Here is an 18286-nt window from a genome sequence, read left to right as displayed (position 1 = left end):
GACAGAGCCAGGCTGTCAAACCGCAAAATAAATCAAAACCTTATATTAATTGATTTTGAAAATATCCTCAAATTAAAACACAGCAAAGACTTTAATCTGTGTTGTTGCATCAAGGTGCGACAGAGTGTGAATCATGATAGTAACCTTCCCTCAATGCCTTTGGGTTTCCCCTCAAACAAACCAATTACAGTAGTGCATGCAAATGCAAGTCAGGCTCATATTAAAAGAAAACTCTTCAAAGGGCACGACATTTCAGTATTTCTAAATAATGTTGGACCAAGGGGAGCTTTCTCTAGAGCTTTTAGGAGACAAGAAAAACATCAGTCACTACATGTGTAAATGATACGTAGGGCCACACACAGAATCCAAGCAAAGGCATCTCCAACACTTGGATTGTGAAGCATTCTGTCAAATCTGTTACAACATGATGAGTGCTACAAATACATCTTACAAATGAATGAGTTATCTCCTGGATGATGGTTTAGATGTAGGCCTACATGTGATGAATTAAAGGTATTTGAGCTACAAATAGCCACAGCCATGCACAATGCTAGTGACTGTGCTGTTGCTGTTGGAGAACATTGATAATGCAACACAATTTGTGCAATTGCTTGTTTTTGCAGTTTTTCTCATTGACAGGTCTAATGAGGGAAGCTGCCATTCGTAGAATCATGTTAACGGATGTTTAAGGGCGTTCCATTATCTATTCAATGCTTCCTTTGGGAGTTGAGATAATGCCAGTGCACGTGTGAGCAGTCGCACAAGGACATACTTTTGTTTCATATCTCACAGTTTAAGTAACTAACATAGATTATTGTGACCATTTCGATCAGTCATCAGCATTTGTTATGTATTACTGATATCAACACCTCAAAGGGCCTTAACAATTAGACTAAACTTCAAAAACAATAGGCAGGCTATCTTGCGTTCCTCTTGCTTATTGCCTGATCTCCACTGTTGAGCCTTCATTCATAATAATAAAGAAAAGTGGGAGATTATAGAGGACAGAGAGATTAGTGTAGGAGGATGACATGGGTGGGGATGAGTGTGATGACTCCCAGGAATTGATTGATTATAAATGCGGTCCACTTGTGTTGCTGATGATCTAAAATAAAGTAATATCATAATTCCAAAGACAAAGCAATTTATTTATTCAAGTTTGTTTTCACAAAAACTGCGTAAAACTGTTTAAAATCTGTCATATGTGCAGTAATAGAATATGATGTTTTTGCTTTCATTGCAGATAATAAAGAATATAAATCAAGATATCTTTTTAAACACATTTTATTTGTGCATAAACAACAAAATATGCCTTTCCAGGACCACAATGTCACATATTTTTCCGGTAAATCTTTAGCTGAATAAAGCATGAGGGGTTATTATAGTATTATGTCTTCTGGTTAATTTTAACAGATCTAAATGAATTATAGTGCCTAGTAATATTTAAACCCTCACACAAGCAGCTTCACACAAAGACCAAGACATTACCTGACTTTTATGAGCAAATGTAGTTAAATAATTATCCCTAATGAGTGTTTCAAATAAGGAGGGTGATTTAAATTGACATTATAGTCTGAATGCATGGACAAAAGTTGAAATTAAAGTCACATTTCATGAAAAAATAATCAGTACATTCACGTAATTTTCATGATCTGTAATATCCAAAGCTTTGAAAGTTGGAAACATTTTTTTTTCTAAAGTAAGAGCATGATTAAAATTAAAAGACACATTTAGGTTTCCCTTTTTACATGTAATCTCCTGGTTTGGTAAAGGTACACTCTAAAAACAAATGCCTTGGCTCAACAAAGAAAATCAACGCAACAGTTTGCATCAATGTTTATTGAGTTATGACAACTTCTAATGAAATTGTGTTAAACCAACAAACTTATTTATTATTGAGTTAGGGGAGAAAGCTTTTCCTCTCCAATCAGAGGTGTTTTTAATTACCACTTACTTAATAATTGGTGGCATAAACACAAGTTTTTAAGTTGATTTCTCAAAACATGAAGTTGTTCCGACTAGTTTTACCACTTGATTTAAAAGGAATCTTAAGTTGTATGTACTTAATTACCATTATTATGAACAACCATTTATAAATTAAGTTGCTTCAAATATATTGTATTCAATTGTTGTTGTTTTTTTAGCTTTTTCATGTTTTTGCCTTTAAAACATTTTTTTAATTAATTCCACAACAAAAATATAAGGCAATTAACTTTTTATTTTGAACTGCAGTTGTTTATTTCAATACATGATGTTTCAATCAGGAGAGACTTCATTTTGTTTGAACATTTATTGACACATGTGATAAGGTGCATGAACACCTGAAATCACAGCTGACTGCAGGAGAGAGGAGAACCATTTTATAGTTTGGCTGCAGCCCGTTGATTGGCTGCTGGAGAATGAGGTGAAATGTAATAGGTTAAAGAGAACGCCTGTGATGAGCTGATTATATGCAGCTGCGGAGTGAATGTATAAACACCCAGTCTTCCTGAAAGAACTTGCGCTGAGCTTCATTTAAATCTTGAAAAAAAGATAAACAACACAAATTTAAATTGCCTCACAAATAGTAAATAAACAGCTTAGCCATATTACCATGGGAAATGGGGACACAGCAAATAAATGTTGCCATCACAACGAAGTTAGAGGCCTTTGCATATTTAAAACCAGTGCCAAATATGTAAAATCTGAAAAGTTTTTTCAAAACTACAGAAACAAACTCTCAATGGCCACCAATCTGCAGATCACACACTATTTTACAAAAGATGTAACAAAGATGTTTACACTGCCGACAGTCATTATTTCAAACAGTATGAACACATTTAACGCAGAATGCTTGCTCATTCATTTGTTTCCCTCGACCACAATGGTTGCCATCGTATGGTCAGATGGACCACTTTTCAAATTTTAAACAATCCTTTTCCCATATCATTGCTGTCAACACCTATTCATGCTGAATGTTGCTAATATATGATTGATTGGGGTGTGGCCAAAAGTGCAATATGCTTCAAAATGCAACTAGCAGAGAGCAGTGCTTTTGTCCTGTGTCCACTGTGCCCGTGGATTTTATTTTTATTTCAAGATTTTTAATTACGTCGCTAAACTCCTTGAAAAGGTCCTCTTCCTTTTCTCCAAGGTACACAACAAGGCAGCAGATGGCTATAGTTCTCTACGTACTTCAATTGTATTGTGCTATTTTTGAAAAAGGAAAAAAAGAGAAATTACCTAAATGAATATATTCTGAATGGGTGACTGCCAACAACTTGCATTTAAATGACAACTCTAAATAACGATCCTACCTCAAGAAGCATGTCCTTGGTCTGCTTCACCAAGATTTTTCTTTTAATAAAAAGTTATAGCACAATAGTAACCAAAGTATTTTTACACTCACAGTAGCCTCTACTACTCTGTATCCTCTCACATAACTATTCACAGTTCAAAGGCTGCTAATTTTGGTCAAGCAGCAATTTGCCTATACAGTGCAACTACAAGGCCATCTACTGTATTTGAATGACAAAAGATGACACTCACCTTAAAATGTCCTTTGTATATTTCTATTTGTCTTAACTGTCGGAACTTGTCCAGGCATGTTAAGTGGGAGTGGACTTTAAATCCTTAACTCAAGGTGTAGAACAATTAAGTTATCAAGCGAATTGCATTACTTACTAGAACTTGAATTTTGTTTTAAGTCAATTAACGCAGAAATCCGAGTTTAAATTACAAAAAATATTAAGTTGATGTAATTACCAACATTATTACTTCAACACAACTTATAAATTAATGTTTGCAACTTAAAATGTTTATCTAAATCAATTAATCCAAATTTGTATCTTGCAACCATGCATTTAATTAAGTGGAGGTAAAAGGTCCCCTGAATGACTTTTTAGAGTGTAAATACATCATGGCTGTTAATCAGAAACATCATACATCCATTATTGTCTTCATTTTCTTATGCGTGCTACAATTAGACCACCATGGTGGATGACAGCCTATTGATGAAGTATTTTTTATCGTATTTTGAAATTGAATCCGAATTTGAAGAATTCAGATTCAGAAAGTGTGAGTTTCTAAAATATGTGCATTTCACCTTGATCATTATAATGTGGCTCAAATGGCTTTGGTATAAATTAAGAATAATTATTGTCCTTAATATGACAATAACCATATCGTTGCACATCTACTTTTGTGATTTCCCACACGTTCCCTGCACTCAGCTCACAGTAACAGTATAAATGACAGCAGGACATCTTACAGGTGATTGTTGCCCCGCTCTTTACCATTACAACTTAATCAGAAAAATAGGGCTTCAGTATGAATCAGAGCCAAAATTGCCCTTCAAGATAAGTATAGCATGTATAGCTGCTTTTCTGACATGAAGTTGGGGATATAGCCTCAAATAACATCCATACACTTAAAATATAATGCAATGCAAAAAAACAAACCACAGCAACACAGTATTGTATGAACATCTCTCCCAGGTTCAACCACAGTGTAACCATCACAAAAGGAAGTATGTAATAGATTTACATTATATTTTATATAATGAAATTGTGTTTCTTGATCATCAAAGCTAAACAGTGAAAAAGTGAACATAAGGTGTAAACACAGGTAGTCCTAAAAGACAAGGAACAAGCATAACAAACATACCGTTCAATACCACACATTGCATTTATAGCCATAAGTTAAGATTTAAATCAAAAGTGTAAGCAAATGTGAACAAAGCTAATGTGAAGATATAAACAACATACAGTAAGCATGTTCCATGAGGATGTTTAGCATTATTAATACATGTATTTGCTTGTTCCTTTGTTATGGTCCCAAGTCACCTTACTCTGAATGTTCTATCTCTTCATCACCGCTCACTGCTCCCTGAAGCTTTTACGCTCAGCCAACCTGTTGATCAAAGCTCAACACTTTTTACGCGCGAGGGGGCTTTAATGACGCAGCCAAGAGTCAGCACGTGAGGGGTGTGTGTGACCCAAGCCTTCATATTTATCTGACGTGAGATAGAAACTCTCAGAAGAGCAAGAAGTCAAGCGCACACAACCAGAAAAACAGACAACAAAGGCCACAGAGAGAGCGAAAGAGAGAGAGGAAGAGGGAGATGAGGACCTTCCAGAGCCAGAGCCGGAGCTCTGCCTCCAGCAGCCCGAGCAGCGTCAGCAGCACGGCCAGCGGCACGCTCACTGCCCTGCTCATACTCACCATCCCAGTGTGCACGTGTAAGTCATTTATTTCATTATCTATCCATCTATCTATCTATCCATCTATCTATCTATCTATCTATCTATCTATCTATCTATCTATCTATCTATCTATCTATCTATCTATCTATCTCTCTATCTCTCTATCTATCTATCTATCTATCTATCTATCTATCTATCGTTTACCTATTCTTCTCAAATGTAAGTTTGGAATTTTGGAAAACCACAACTACAGAAATAAATCAAATAAGTAACATTTTAGTTTGAACAATTACTAAATAATCTAATAATATGCTTAACAAGATGTAATAATGTGTTTTTATTATGTTGATTTATTTCTAGAGCAAATATCTGTTTTTCAAAAGCTGTTTTGGTCTATAAACCATTGCTGTTGTTGTCTGTCCAGAACCCAAATATATATCTTTTTACATAATATACAATGGAAGCTGTTTTGTGGATTTCTGGCATGAAAAATAACTTATACAGTATATAAATATTTGTAGACATTATTTTTCTATTTAAATCCATGAGTAGACTATTTGTTGCGGATCTAATTTAGATGGGCTTTAACAGTGACTTCATGATGTCAAAGTTGGATAAATATAAATATGAGCTTTTTAGATCCAACATCAGTTTTGGCGTAGTGATGCTGTTGACTTATCTTCTTACGTTAACATGTTTGACCATGTCAAAGCAGAAAAATGATACAAGATATTCTGTTGATCATTCCAGCAAAGCTTCGGCTGTTGGCATCCCTGTTACCTTCAGATGTAAATGTACTGTATTGTGTAAGAATCCTAGAAGTTTTATAACTGTGTATCTTTGTGTCAAAAAAAAAACTGAAGGTGCTCCAGCAGAACTTCAGCAAGCCATAACAGATCAGAGGCAGTTACTCAGCCAGGTACGCAGCTTCATTTTATTCTATCTTCCTTCTTTATCCTTGCTGTCTGCGAGCCTGTCCATCATCCTCTGTGATGCTCCACAGATAGACGCTGCGTGCTCATCCTACTTCTCTGCAGACATGAAGATTTGGGTGATTCTGTTTTTCTTATTCTTTTATTATTTTGTACATGTATATTAAAAGGTTAACGTACTTATTTAAACATTTTCTAACCAGGCATCTGATGTCTTAGAAGAACTCTGTGTCTTGATGCTGTTTCGGAAGTCAAAGGTACGCAATACTTGATTATCTTTTAATACGGACAGTATGTCATTATACTTGCAAAAATTATTATATAATATTATTATTTTTTAATTCAATACAACATGGCACATTAAAACAGTGATAGTCCATAGTGTTTGACTAAAGATACTACAGCACAAGGATTTACATCAACTAAAATACACATTTTGTGTCTTTTCAGGAGATGAAAGTGCAAGAAAAAAGTAAAAGGGTATGTAAACCTATATTTGATTTCTTATTATTTTCACTTAAAATGGTTAGACAAGAACAACAAAGCAATACAATTAAACCCTGAAAAATGTGTCGGCTTATTTGTGTTTCATGTCATGCATTGTATGTCCAGTTTTTATTTCATTACTCTAGAAAACAAGGCCCTGCCTTGTCAGAGGGCGCGGTAAGTAAGTTATGAGACAAATCCCCACCGTCACAGTATGTTGTCTGACTTAGGAAAGTGCCTCAGATTGTTTTACAAATATATTTCCTGCGTTTTTTGTGTGCTAAGTACTTTTCAAATGCCCACATGTAGCGCAGAGCTATTGTAAGACATGAGCACGCCATTCCACAAATCACATTGCATGATGGAGGTAAACATTTACCTCTAAAGCACCAATGCATGCAGACAAATACTGCAACATGGATATCCCCTCATAAACTGTCCTCAGCTAATAAATGAAAATATTCCCACGTGATCTGTGCTCTGCATGTCAAACTGCATGTTTAGTTAAATAAGGTCTGTATGCCTCTGGCTGTTCACACTGGACAACAGAAATGTCATGAAAACATCAAGAAACAAAGGAACACAGCAGAAACCTAATATCAACACTTCAAAATGTGGTAGCAGTTGTTTACTTTCAGAATAAGTATTTAAGTTCCCTAACGATTAAGGTAATTAGATATATTATGTACATTTTGACAATTAAAAAGTGTCCTTCTTGATATTTTTATTTGTCAGTAGAATCTGTTTGTCAAGTGAAAGCAAAGATTATGCATAGAAATGGTTAAGCATTTTTGGATTATATACATGCATTGTTTGAATTTTTCTTTATTTGCATCTAGATAAAAACACCCAAGGATCCACATTGACTTGCCACAAACCATATTTCTTAAATGAAATATGAATCCATTTTGTCTTATGGTGCTCCATGGCTGGTTTACGAATAATGCAGAATGTGATGCTGAGGCTGCATTGGAAAGCATTTTGTATTTTTGTACTTTTGAGTTGCATGTTTTCCTGTGTTTATTGGAGATGAAACAGAGATCATCTCTTAGCCTCTTTCGACTCCATACGGAGCTGTCTGGCTCTATCTGTGTTTGTGTGTTTGTCAGACCCCTGTGTTGCACCCTCTCCTGCGTCTAGTTTCTCAACTCTATGCCAGAAAAGAGAGAGGACTCTCAATGCGCGTATGTACCACCCACGTCAGTTCACTTTCCATTACTCGTTTTGTTGCCTTTCAAATTAAGTCACTGATTAGCACAGAAAAAAAGGGATGCAAATAGTGCTATCCCTTAGAATTTCTGGTTTGATTCAGACCTCTTAATAGGTTCCTTGGTTGAAAATACAGAGAGATCAGATCAATAGAAATTATAAAATGGTAACATCCACATTGGAACTGCATTGTTCTTGTTTAGAAAATATTGCCATTGAAGTGTGTTTGTTACATGTTTTCCCCTTCCTGCTTACAAGTCAATATGTTATGGCGGGCTGCTCTACTCACCCTCTGTACGACCACAGTCTACATTAGTTGTTATTTCCCAAGCTGCGAGCAATTATGGTCTAAAATGATTGCATCTAACAGGAGAACGTATTCCTCATTGCCATCAAGCGCTGACATTCATCAATTAGACACACAGGAAATGTGAGTGAGAAAAGTGGACAGTGTTTGTTTTGGATGTGAGTGTTTTATGTGTAATTTCTTCGTTGTTGGGAGAACATTTGAGGTAACGCGGAAAAAAAGTTGAAACTAAAGTTTAACTAATACCAGTTCAATTCTTTGGGTTTTGTGTCCATACAGGGTGAAACCCAGGGACCCGGAGGAATCCAGAGCAGAGGTTACTTTCTCTATCGGGTATGCACTTGTTAATGTCAGTAGATAAATAAAAAAAAACGAATTCCCAAAGGATAATATGATGAAATTCAATACAATTTTGTTATTCATTTCCAGCCACGAAATGGAAGACGATCATTGGAGTATGAGTAAAATTAAAGGTAATACATCGTTTTTGGCAACTTAAACATAGATGCTGACTGAAATATACATGTTACAATGACATTTGATCACTTAAAAATAAATAAGCTTGAAAATGACAATGACATAGTTTATAACAGATAACTTCCAGGTGGGATTGAGTCTATGCAAAGGACAGCACTGCAGTATCCAGTTTAACTCACTCCCATCATCAACTAGTAGCTAATATAAAGTAGCCACTGTCCCAGTTTGAATAAAACATGGCATACACATTTTCGTGATTAAACAAATCCTCTAAAACAGCCTGTCAATTTTAAGAAATGAAAGAAAATAACAATGTTAGGGTGGATGTTTTTTTTTTATAAAAACACTAAGTTTATGCCCCCTAACCACCCAGTAATTTTCAGACAATCCCTTAATGCCATCGATATCCTGTTATTATCTCAATGGCAGTAGTGATCTGATATATACATAGACTGCTAACTATTACATTATGTGACTAAAATATTAGGGAAGTGTGTTTATTCTTGTAATCTAACCATTAAAGTCTGAAGCATAATGTACAGAGACAACAAACCTGAGACCCGAGCTGCTACACCACGACTGAGAGGTCCAGACCTTACCCACAGCCATCCGCCACTGATGTATAGTGATGTCTAAATGTACACCAAGAAAATGAATAAAATATACTATTCATTTGTCCAGATAATTTTTTGTGTTTCTTGTGTCATTTGCATTACAACTGCTACAATGCGGTCAGGTGTTGTACCATGTCTGTTACACATTATGAATATGAATGTTTCACTGCATTTGTGCAACAGGAACTGTAGCCTTTTGTAACTGTTTTAAATGAGACGTAATACGGAAACGAAGAGCCTTAATGACCAATCACACATATTTACAAATGCATTTTCTTTTTGTTTCCTTCTCCTTGCAAAAACGAAATGATGAACCTTTTTATATTTTTTATTTTCGACCCTGAATATGTAATTAATTTCATTAACAGTAGATACACATTTTTTTTAAGAATTAAAATCCAAGGCAGGTTCAGACATATTGACATATAGGACACCACACTGCATATGAACATTTTACAGAACAGACACATTTTTTTATTTTGCTGTTTCTCAATGCCCCCTCTAGGTGGAGTTATTGCATTTCCAGCCATACATTTTGGTTTTGCCACAAATAACAATGCCGATAAGGGTTTTCAGAGTAGGCCTACATTTAAATTCCTTTGAGGGCCTTTTTTTCTCCAACAGAATGAGCTAAAATCATGGGTCCTCTGGCCAACTCATTAAAAATAAAACAACGCTGCAACACTTCATGTTGGACTTGATTGAACAAAGTTATGCTATCTTCCAAATTGTTTCCGTGAGCAATCATGTGCCTTATATCACCTGAAAACAACGTTAAGATTGTTGACTGAAACATATAGTGTTACAACTGGTTAATAGAAAAATATGTCTGTCAATTTGGTATCCTTACAGGGTGAGATCACTCTAAAAACACCATACAATCGTATCATTATTTGATGGCTTTATATTAAACAACATACCGTTTCGATTGATAACAAAATGAAAAAAAGCGTGTTTTGCTTCACCAAAAGTACCTTTAATAATTTGCTGCAATTGTAAAAAGAGGCTTGCAGCAGGAGTAAAACTAGATGCATTCAAATCATTTAACACCACATAGGCCTACACAAAGGTGCTAAGAAAAACCTGAGGTCAGATCTGGAAAGAATGTACTGAAAACTCAACAATAGTATACTTTGTAACAGATAATAAGGGCATTACATTTGCATTGTATGTGCCACTTTTTCCATTCACTGCAAAAACAATTTCAGCCTTTTTAATCTCTCCCTGCATCCATGTGGTCAATACATAGTACTGCAGTTTTAGCTATTTATGCTGTTGCTATGGTAATGAGCACCACGCTGGAGATGAGGAAAATACAAAAACAATCTGATGGTTAATTCATAGACCCTCATCTGAACACAGCAGAGAGAACACATACACAGTCTTTAGCTATTCTGAATTACCATTGAAAAGGCTAACAGAAAACAAACCACCAATAAATACATTAAAAAAACACATCTTTATGCAAAAACCCCAAATCTGCCTTCCTTAAAAGGTAGGGTAGGTAAGAATGGAGAAACCAACTCGAGTAAACTAGAATTTGAGCACAACCGAAAAATATCAGCCCCTTCCTTCAGACTTCCTTACAGAGCCTCTCCTCCAACACACACGAACCCGCACATGACCAATGAGGGCACGAGATAAATGTGTGCACGAGATGGAAGGCTGACAGGTAGGTAGGCCATCCAATTATCTGCCGCGGGCCGAGGCAGACAATTGGACTTGCTTTTTACAGCGCCACGGCTTCCACAGATTAAATATTTGTAGGCCTATATATTTATCGTCAAAGCATATCATTTATTCATTTTTTATCGGGATGTTAAGGGCATTCCATGGAATATAACAAAAAGTGTTTCTGAAGTGAATTACCTACCCTACCTTTAAGTGCCTCTTCTACTATGGTATGACAATTATAGGCCTACTAATAATCATAAATATGTTTCCAGAGGGATTTAGAAAGTAGATGTGGTATTTCACAATCGTTGTAATTATAAAAAGTGTGAAATTACATTTAAAAAGAAAACTAGAGTTTTCAATTGTTTTTAGGGCCCAAGCTTACAAAATATGACCGAGAGGGACCGCTCATGTCTGTCCCTTAGAACAACTTGAAATAGTCTATTTTTAACACTTTTCCAACAAAATCAGAAGTGCATTTCAAAACATAATCATGGCCTACAAATCACACACATTTTATAAAATGTATAGCATTGATTGTAATGTAAAATTGAAGAATCAAGTTATCATGTATAATTACAGACCTGAATAAGGGGTATTCAATGAATACATTTTCCTTTCCACAAGTGGCTCAATTTGATGAAACAAATTTAAGATTTACTATATCAAATAAAAACAGACTACACTTAAAAGGTCGCTGAGTCCAATCCAGGTAATGTAACCTGTCAGCCAGCTCTCTCTAACCGGGCATGTGATGTGTGATTCTGGGGGAGTGTGGACCGTAGGTCGGCCCTTTTGGCTCCAGCTCCTGCCCGGTGCGCCTGCCCTGCACAGTCAGCGCCACTGGGTGCAGGGATATCCCGATGAAGGGGGAGACTGTTCGGGGTAAGTGTGACATCTCTACCGGCAAACTCCGCTGCGTATTTTAAACATTTCATATCTGCAGCCAATCTGTGTAAGCCTATTGTGGACACACAACAGCTGCCACAGGGAACAGCTTTGCGTTTGTGTGTTTAGTGACAGAGTCTGGCCAGAGGCCCGGTGACCCACATTATTATCTAACGTTGCATGTTAGCTAGCTAGCTCCAGCTAAAAGTGGGTTAGAGTATGTTGTTGCAGACGAGTTGGAATTAAGCCCGCTACGTTACACCTGATAACGGAGAAAAATTGCGGCTATCCAATGTGTCACGGATACAGGTGCCATGTCAGTGTGTGTCTCATGTCGCAGTAAGTTTTTTCAAATGTATTAAGCTGTTGTTATGTTTCTGTAATAAACGTAAGTCAGAATGCTAGGCGGAGTTAGCTTTCTAGCAATCACTGCCCGGTTTACCGACCGGTGTTACCTGGCAGCAGCGGTGCGGTAGACGTGCTGAACCCATGTATGTCACTTCAAGGCTGGCTTTAGTTCAGGTGACTTTACATACTGGAAAACCGTTCACATCTCACCGGCAAAAGATTTTTCCACATCTAATGCCTTTTTTGAACGTTTTCCCCCCGGTGTTAATTACAAACTCTGTGGCAGCTGTGTTTCTCTCAAACCAAGTCTGGTTTCGCATGGATCTATTTTGCTGCTTCCCATTCAACGGACATGAAATCAATCACAATGTCACAAAATCCACTCTGTCGCTGATCTACATGTCAGGCAGTGAGCGGAAATGTTCCTGGATCATACCTGTGAACATGACAGGAAATAGATGGTTATGCAGCCTGATTTATTGGTTTTATTTCTGAACCTGCAGCCTCTTGTGTATGAAAAATAATGGATGCTTCTTGTCTCCCTAAATTGTCAGTAAAATAGGTGTACAGGAGAATATTTTGTGTATTTTCAATTATTTGTCACAGTCATTTATTGAAACTTGAGATGTTGAATGTCTAGTTTTGTGTCAAATAAATTATGTTTATAACTCACTCAAGACATCAACTTTATTGCTCTCTATGGGTAAATTAAAGCAAATACTAGGGAAAAGTTTATTCTGACACTTTTATACATTATAAAATAGCTTGAATTATAGCACTTGAAGTCCACTTTATGCAGCCATTTCTCATGTACACAGTGTGTGATGTGGGACATTACATTATGCAATGATATTTGAATGAAGGTTTCAATTAAGCTATATCCACAGCAACACTGTTGTTACAGCTTGTTGTGAGTCTGTTTGTCGTCATGGCAAACTATTCTCATAGACACTTACAAACCCAGTGGAGGTTTTAAGCTAAAAGTGTGTAGGCCTATTTGGGAAATAATTGTTTTTCATTTAATTTAATTTCCAACCTTTATTTAATCAGATTGGTCCCTTGAGATCATAGATCTCTTTTTCAAGGGAGACCTGCATTTGCTGTTAAGTATTTTATGACTATTATACCTCATTCTTTCAAAGTGGCCATAATAATACCTTGCAGGCATTTTTTATTTGGTGATACCTTATTATTGCTCAGAGTTGTTGTTGCTAATAGTGCTCATGTAGAAATAGTTTGACACCTTTTTATGTAGCTGGCAGCCTGACACTGGGGCTGGCTGCAGGTCAGGAGAAGAAAGTGTTTGGCAGACTGTTACCACTAAATGTTTCATTGTAGCTTGCTAGAAAATAATATGCAGATTACCGAATAACAATCAGCCCATACTATACTATAGACTGTCTATACAATAACAATTTCTAGTCAGTTTGGAGACCTGTTCATGAATGCTGAAGATTGGCAATTAGCAGCCGTTTTAAATCGCAATGAGACATTTCATGTGCTGCAATATCCACAATTAAAATTCCAGATTTACAAGCAGAAGGCTATCACACTTTATAACCCTTGAAATCCTGTTTTTCTATAGACCACAGGATTTGTAGCTACATTCTGCAAAGGCCGGCTATCATGAGCTTAAGGACTCTGTGCTTTGCCAGACGTGACCCTGACTCTGAAGTCATCTGGACTCTTTTGCAGTTGAATCCCTGTTTCTTATCGTATGATGCGTCACACACATGAGGTCGTTATTGAATTCAGAATATGTTCATAAGTTGGTCCTTTCTCAATAGTGAGTCTTTATTTCTGCCTTCACCTTATAATGTAATATTAAAGTCATATAAGGTCAAAACATCCTTTTCCAAGTACTTTTTGTTAAATATGACTATCAGATTAACTACATTTAGCATTTTTCTTCCTCTTATTACATGGCCTAGTTGAATACACAATTCTGATTGGTCAATTCAGAACACGTGACACGTTGTTAATCCAGAACAGACAGACCGCTTTCAAGGATTTATTGACCGTTGTTAAGGACGCTCACATCTGCACAAAAAAGTCCGTTCGATTTAACTGTAAACAGTTTGGCTGAAAAGCAAACTGCATGCAGCCCTCATCGGGATCCTGATCTGCCCTGATCCTTAAATGTGTTTATTATTTACGTGTTTTTTTCCAATATAGTTTAATGGCATAAGGTTATTGAGTTATCCACTGACAGGAACATGAGTTGAGTAATCCTTTACCATCCATACAGGATTATTTCTGTCAGATTGACCTTTCTCTGAGAGTTTAGAGGATCTTCAGCAGTTATATCTTTGGGTGGCCTTATGCACTGAATCACCAACCAAATGTTCAAAAATAATGCCCCCATTACCTGTCGAAACTCTTAACCCTTAGATGCATAAGTGGGTCTTTTTGGACCCGGTGAGGTGGTCTTCTTGAAGTATCTTTGTAATTACATTTTTTTATCATTTCATATTCCAGCTATTCCTCAAAAAACATGTTTTGGATATCATGCCATTCACATTTTAAATTTACATTTTAAGAAATTGTAGTTTTTGTATTACTACCCCAAGCTTCCATAAGTGGGTAAAAAATGACCTGCATGCATTTTCTATGGGATCCTTTGATTCTTATCACCTGTGGCTGTCAGGAATACATTCACTGTAGACCACACAGACTACATCACAAGTGACACCTCTCAGGAAGATTATTTTACACAGCAAGATCTGATACCTGTCAGTATAATAATAATAATACATTATATTTGTATAGGGCTTTTTTCAAGGACTAAAAAAATCGCTTTACAATATAAGGGAAGGTTAGGGTGGGGGGTATAGGACTATCAAACTTGATCAAGTGGCATGGATTGATGGGGAGTGGGCTATGAGTAGACAAGAGGAGAATAGATGAGTTTTGAAAAGGGACTGGAATACTGTGAGGGTCTCAGAATAGCGGAGATCTTTGGGACAATATGTTCAAAACTTTTTTTTCAAAATGTAAAAATGTTTTCTAAAATTATGAAAAATTAAATATAAGATATTTCTAGTGTGAACCAAAATATAATACTAAATATTAAAGAAGTGATTTTTCTTCACCAAAATGACAAAAATGGCATGAAAACACATTATTCTAATACGGGTCCTTTTAGACCCGCTTATGGAATCTAAGGGTTAAACTAGTGAATTAATTGACTGATCTCATGGCCAACCCTCTTCATGATGGACAAAGATTAGGTATTGTATTGGAAAAGCTCACACACATACATACATACAAAATCATGAATGTTCCAACACCATCATGTGCAAACAGAAATAAAGTTAGTAAGATAAAGAATATGTCTCACCTAAATATAGATAATAAAAACAGTCTCTCAGTGAGAAGTATTGTTGTTTCTTGTAAAAATGGAGAACAAGCTGACCTACATTCAGTAGATTTGCAATCAAAGTCTTAGAATAACGCTTTCTGCTTTTGTGATGATGAACAATTGGGTCAAGTCTATAGGGTTTCCCCTAAAAAGGGATGAAAGTAGAGTTGCATCAGTTTTATCTGTAGCATCATTGCTATCATTGATAGCTCCTCAGTACTCAAATTAAGCATTAGCGAATGAATTTATTGTTTTGGAAGCTGATTGGCCATTTCTCAATCTCGAGGAAACTGGCTTCCAAGCCAATATTTCAAGGATGCTATGTCATCGAGTGCCACCGAAGGACTGTTCCAATCTTCAGCATACTTGGAATTCCACCGAGGCCGCGTCCTTGGTTTGGGGGTAATTTCGAGGCTGCACATGGGTAGACTTTGCGTCCTTAAAATCCCCACAATGCTTTGCGCACGGACCAATTTCCCCAAATCTGTGGTGGAAAATGTAAGACGGGGCCTCTCATATGACGCACACCTGCACACTTGCTAGCCTGTTCCACTCTTTGTTTTCCGAATGCCAGGAAGGATTCTTGCCTAGCTTCTGAAGCAAGTGACTCGGAAGACATGTGCTACCAAGCAAGCATCCTCGCGATTGAGAAACGGCCATTGTGTTACCAAACTATGTGATGAGGTGATTGTTGTCATTAAAACAACATCATGATGTCACTGCAATTAAGTGGCTTGGCCTACAAAATAAATGAGGTCAACTGGAAAACATTGATATAACAAAAATAATAATGTAACAGGAAATTAACCAACAACACTTTTACTTAGCAATACTTGTTATTCATTTATTTAATTGTATTTCTTTATCTGTTTAAATCATCGATCAACAACATAAATGTGTTTGCCAGATCAAGCCTCTCATATCAAAGATTTGATGCATTTTGAGTTCAGGGAAACTTTTATTGACAATTTATTTTAACTTTACTTACATACAGATAACATGCTATGAACACATAAGGAAGTAAGTCTGTACAACAACATTAGTTTAAAGGCTCCATTTCATGAAGCTGTGAACGTATTTACTACTCATTCAACTAAAAGATACCAATACATTCAAGAGGTTTGTCATAAGAATTTGATAGTTATCCTACCAATAAATGTTTTTATTTTTTATTTGAGGCCAATAAATCATCACTGGATGAGACTTAACTCAGTAGTGTGATATAATTCTTTACATGGATTCTTTATCAGTAAAAGGGTTATTACATTTCCAAAGCCTTTGCTGAAACACTCACATGTACACTCACACCTAAGCAACCTTTGTTACAATAATGAAACAAAGTAACCTCACATTAATGCACTTCTCGGAGCAAATGGTTGTTTACGCTTCCTGGAAGTAAATGTTCTTCCCAGCTGATGGCCGGTAGCTCGGGTTGCTAATGAATGAACTGCCAAGAGTCGTGTGAGTCTGTGTGTGGGTGTGTGTTTGACAGTGCATGTGTTTAGAGCTGTTCTCTTATTCTGCAGTGCTGTACGAGGCTTATGGTAACCCAGACGCTTCAGTTCTGATTCAGAAATGTGAGTTTCTTTGCTTTAAGCCACACGTTAGTTACTATTTAACAATTCTAGCTTTTCTCTCTTTCCGTTCATCAGATGAAGAATTCAGAGTTGACTCATCCATCATGAGGTGAAGCGGTTCCTTAATTGACCACCACTCAAGGAAACAAGGTAAGGGATTGTACACTTGGATAATTATAATTATCTAGAGCTTTTGGAGAGACGTTATACACCAATTCAGTAATGTTCTATTTTTGTTCTTCAGTCTACCGATGTTTCACATAAGTATAAGGAAAATTGAATTTAATGCGCATTTGATACATATGATGTGAGGGTTGAATGGATGTTTGTGAACTGCAACCTACTGCTTAGTTATTTTCTTATCTTGTCTTAAGTGTAAATGGACAGCAGACTATGAAATGTAGCTCCTTAAGTGTCTCTACACAAGTCATATTTGCAGCTTGAACATTATTATTTACTATTAAATATAACTAAAGCTTCTGAAGCAGCTCATGATGTGTTCAAATGTTTCACAGAAAAGTGTAAAACGTGACGAAGTTGAAGTCTTGAGTGTGCCTTGTTTTGATAACACTTGAGAAGCGTAAACAATATTCTGGACATTAGGTAGCATGATTTCTTAATTTAAACACTATTGTAACTATGGCTGTAACCAACAAGTATTTTCATTATTGATTTACAACAAAAACGATATGTTTAGTCTGCAATTCAGACAAAAGCAACAAATCCTAACATATTAGAAACTAGAATGGTGCATTTTGCTTGATTGATGATTTAATAGTTGTCATACAGTCTCATGGTTTCAGCAATAATAACCACAAGTTTAAATGTTTACTACAATGCATGTTTGAATGGGTCTTTTGAGGAGGCAGATCCTGGATCAGCTGTTTTACTTCTGCATGATGAATGGTGTTTAATTTAGGATCGTGCAATGGCATGGTATGGAAGGGCTCTCTTTATCTGAGATGAGCTGTAGTCAATAAAGTGTGATTCTAACTTTGACACATTCATCTGTAGAGTATAATACATATGGTGCAAAGTCTTCCCGGACACTACAAAGTCAAGTTAAGGCCTTAGTTATTAAGGTTTCTAATGGTTCATACTTGCTTTACTGTTTATTGTAGGGACAACATGTCAATTCTTAATATAAGGCTAGCTGTTTAGCATAAATATAATTTAAATATGTCCAGATTCAGTGTTGGTGGTCACATACAGTATTCGTGATATATTTTG

At 36.3% G+C, this 18286-nt stretch overlaps 2 protein-coding genes across 6 annotated transcripts in view; both read left to right on the top strand.

Moving 5' to 3' along the window:
* Nucleotides 1–5030: 5030 nt before the first annotated feature.
* Nucleotides 5031–9279, top strand: nmu (neuromedin U). Of its 5 annotated transcripts, none has more exons than XM_079651623.1 (10): nucleotides 5031–5219; nucleotides 6047–6102; nucleotides 6187–6234; nucleotides 6319–6372; nucleotides 6566–6595; nucleotides 6728–6778; nucleotides 7711–7785; nucleotides 8397–8450; nucleotides 8547–8590; nucleotides 9125–9279. In XM_079651623.1, the coding sequence occupies exons 1-9, from the start codon at nucleotides 5102–5104 to the stop codon at nucleotides 8580–8582; spliced, it is 522 nt and encodes a 173-aa protein (XP_079507749.1). In that variant the 5' UTR covers nucleotides 5031–5101; the 3' UTR covers nucleotides 8583–8590; nucleotides 9125–9279. The 5 variants fall into 5 exon arrangements, with proteins under 5 accessions (XP_079507749.1, XP_079507750.1, XP_079507751.1 ...); XM_079651624.1 differs by having other exon boundaries at nucleotides 9118–9279; XM_079651625.1 differs by lacking the exon at nucleotides 6728–6778.
* Nucleotides 9280–11616: 2337 nt separating this feature from the next.
* clocka (clock circadian regulator a) overlaps nucleotides 11617–18286 on the top strand; it is a 26368-nt gene continuing 19698 nt past the window's right edge. Inside the window, 2 exon segments of the mRNA XM_079693064.1 lie at nucleotides 11617–11767; nucleotides 17132–17206. The gene's annotated coding sequence lies outside the window, so the exon portion shown is untranslated.

This window comes from Notothenia rossii (assembly GCF_949606895.1).
Source record: "Notothenia rossii genome assembly, chromosome: 1".
In the NCBI taxonomy this organism is placed as follows: domain Eukaryota; kingdom Metazoa; phylum Chordata; class Actinopteri; order Perciformes; family Nototheniidae; genus Notothenia; species Notothenia rossii.
The sequence above is the reverse complement of the archived record's forward strand: the minus strand, read 5'-3'. Positions and strand labels throughout refer to the sequence as shown.

Coding starts and splice junctions, on each gene's coding strand:
- nmu (XM_079651623.1), top strand. CDS start 5,102: ATGAGGACCTTCCAGAGCCAGAGCCGGAGCTCTGCCTCCAGCAGCCCG. Junction 6,373..6,565: donor TGCTGTTTCGGAAGTCAAAG/GTACGCAATACT, acceptor GTGTCTTTTCAG/GAGATGAAAGTGCAAGAAAA. Junction 8,451..8,546: donor GAGGTTACTTTCTCTATCGG/GTATGCACTTGT, acceptor ATTCATTTCCAG/CCACGAAATGGAAGACGATC.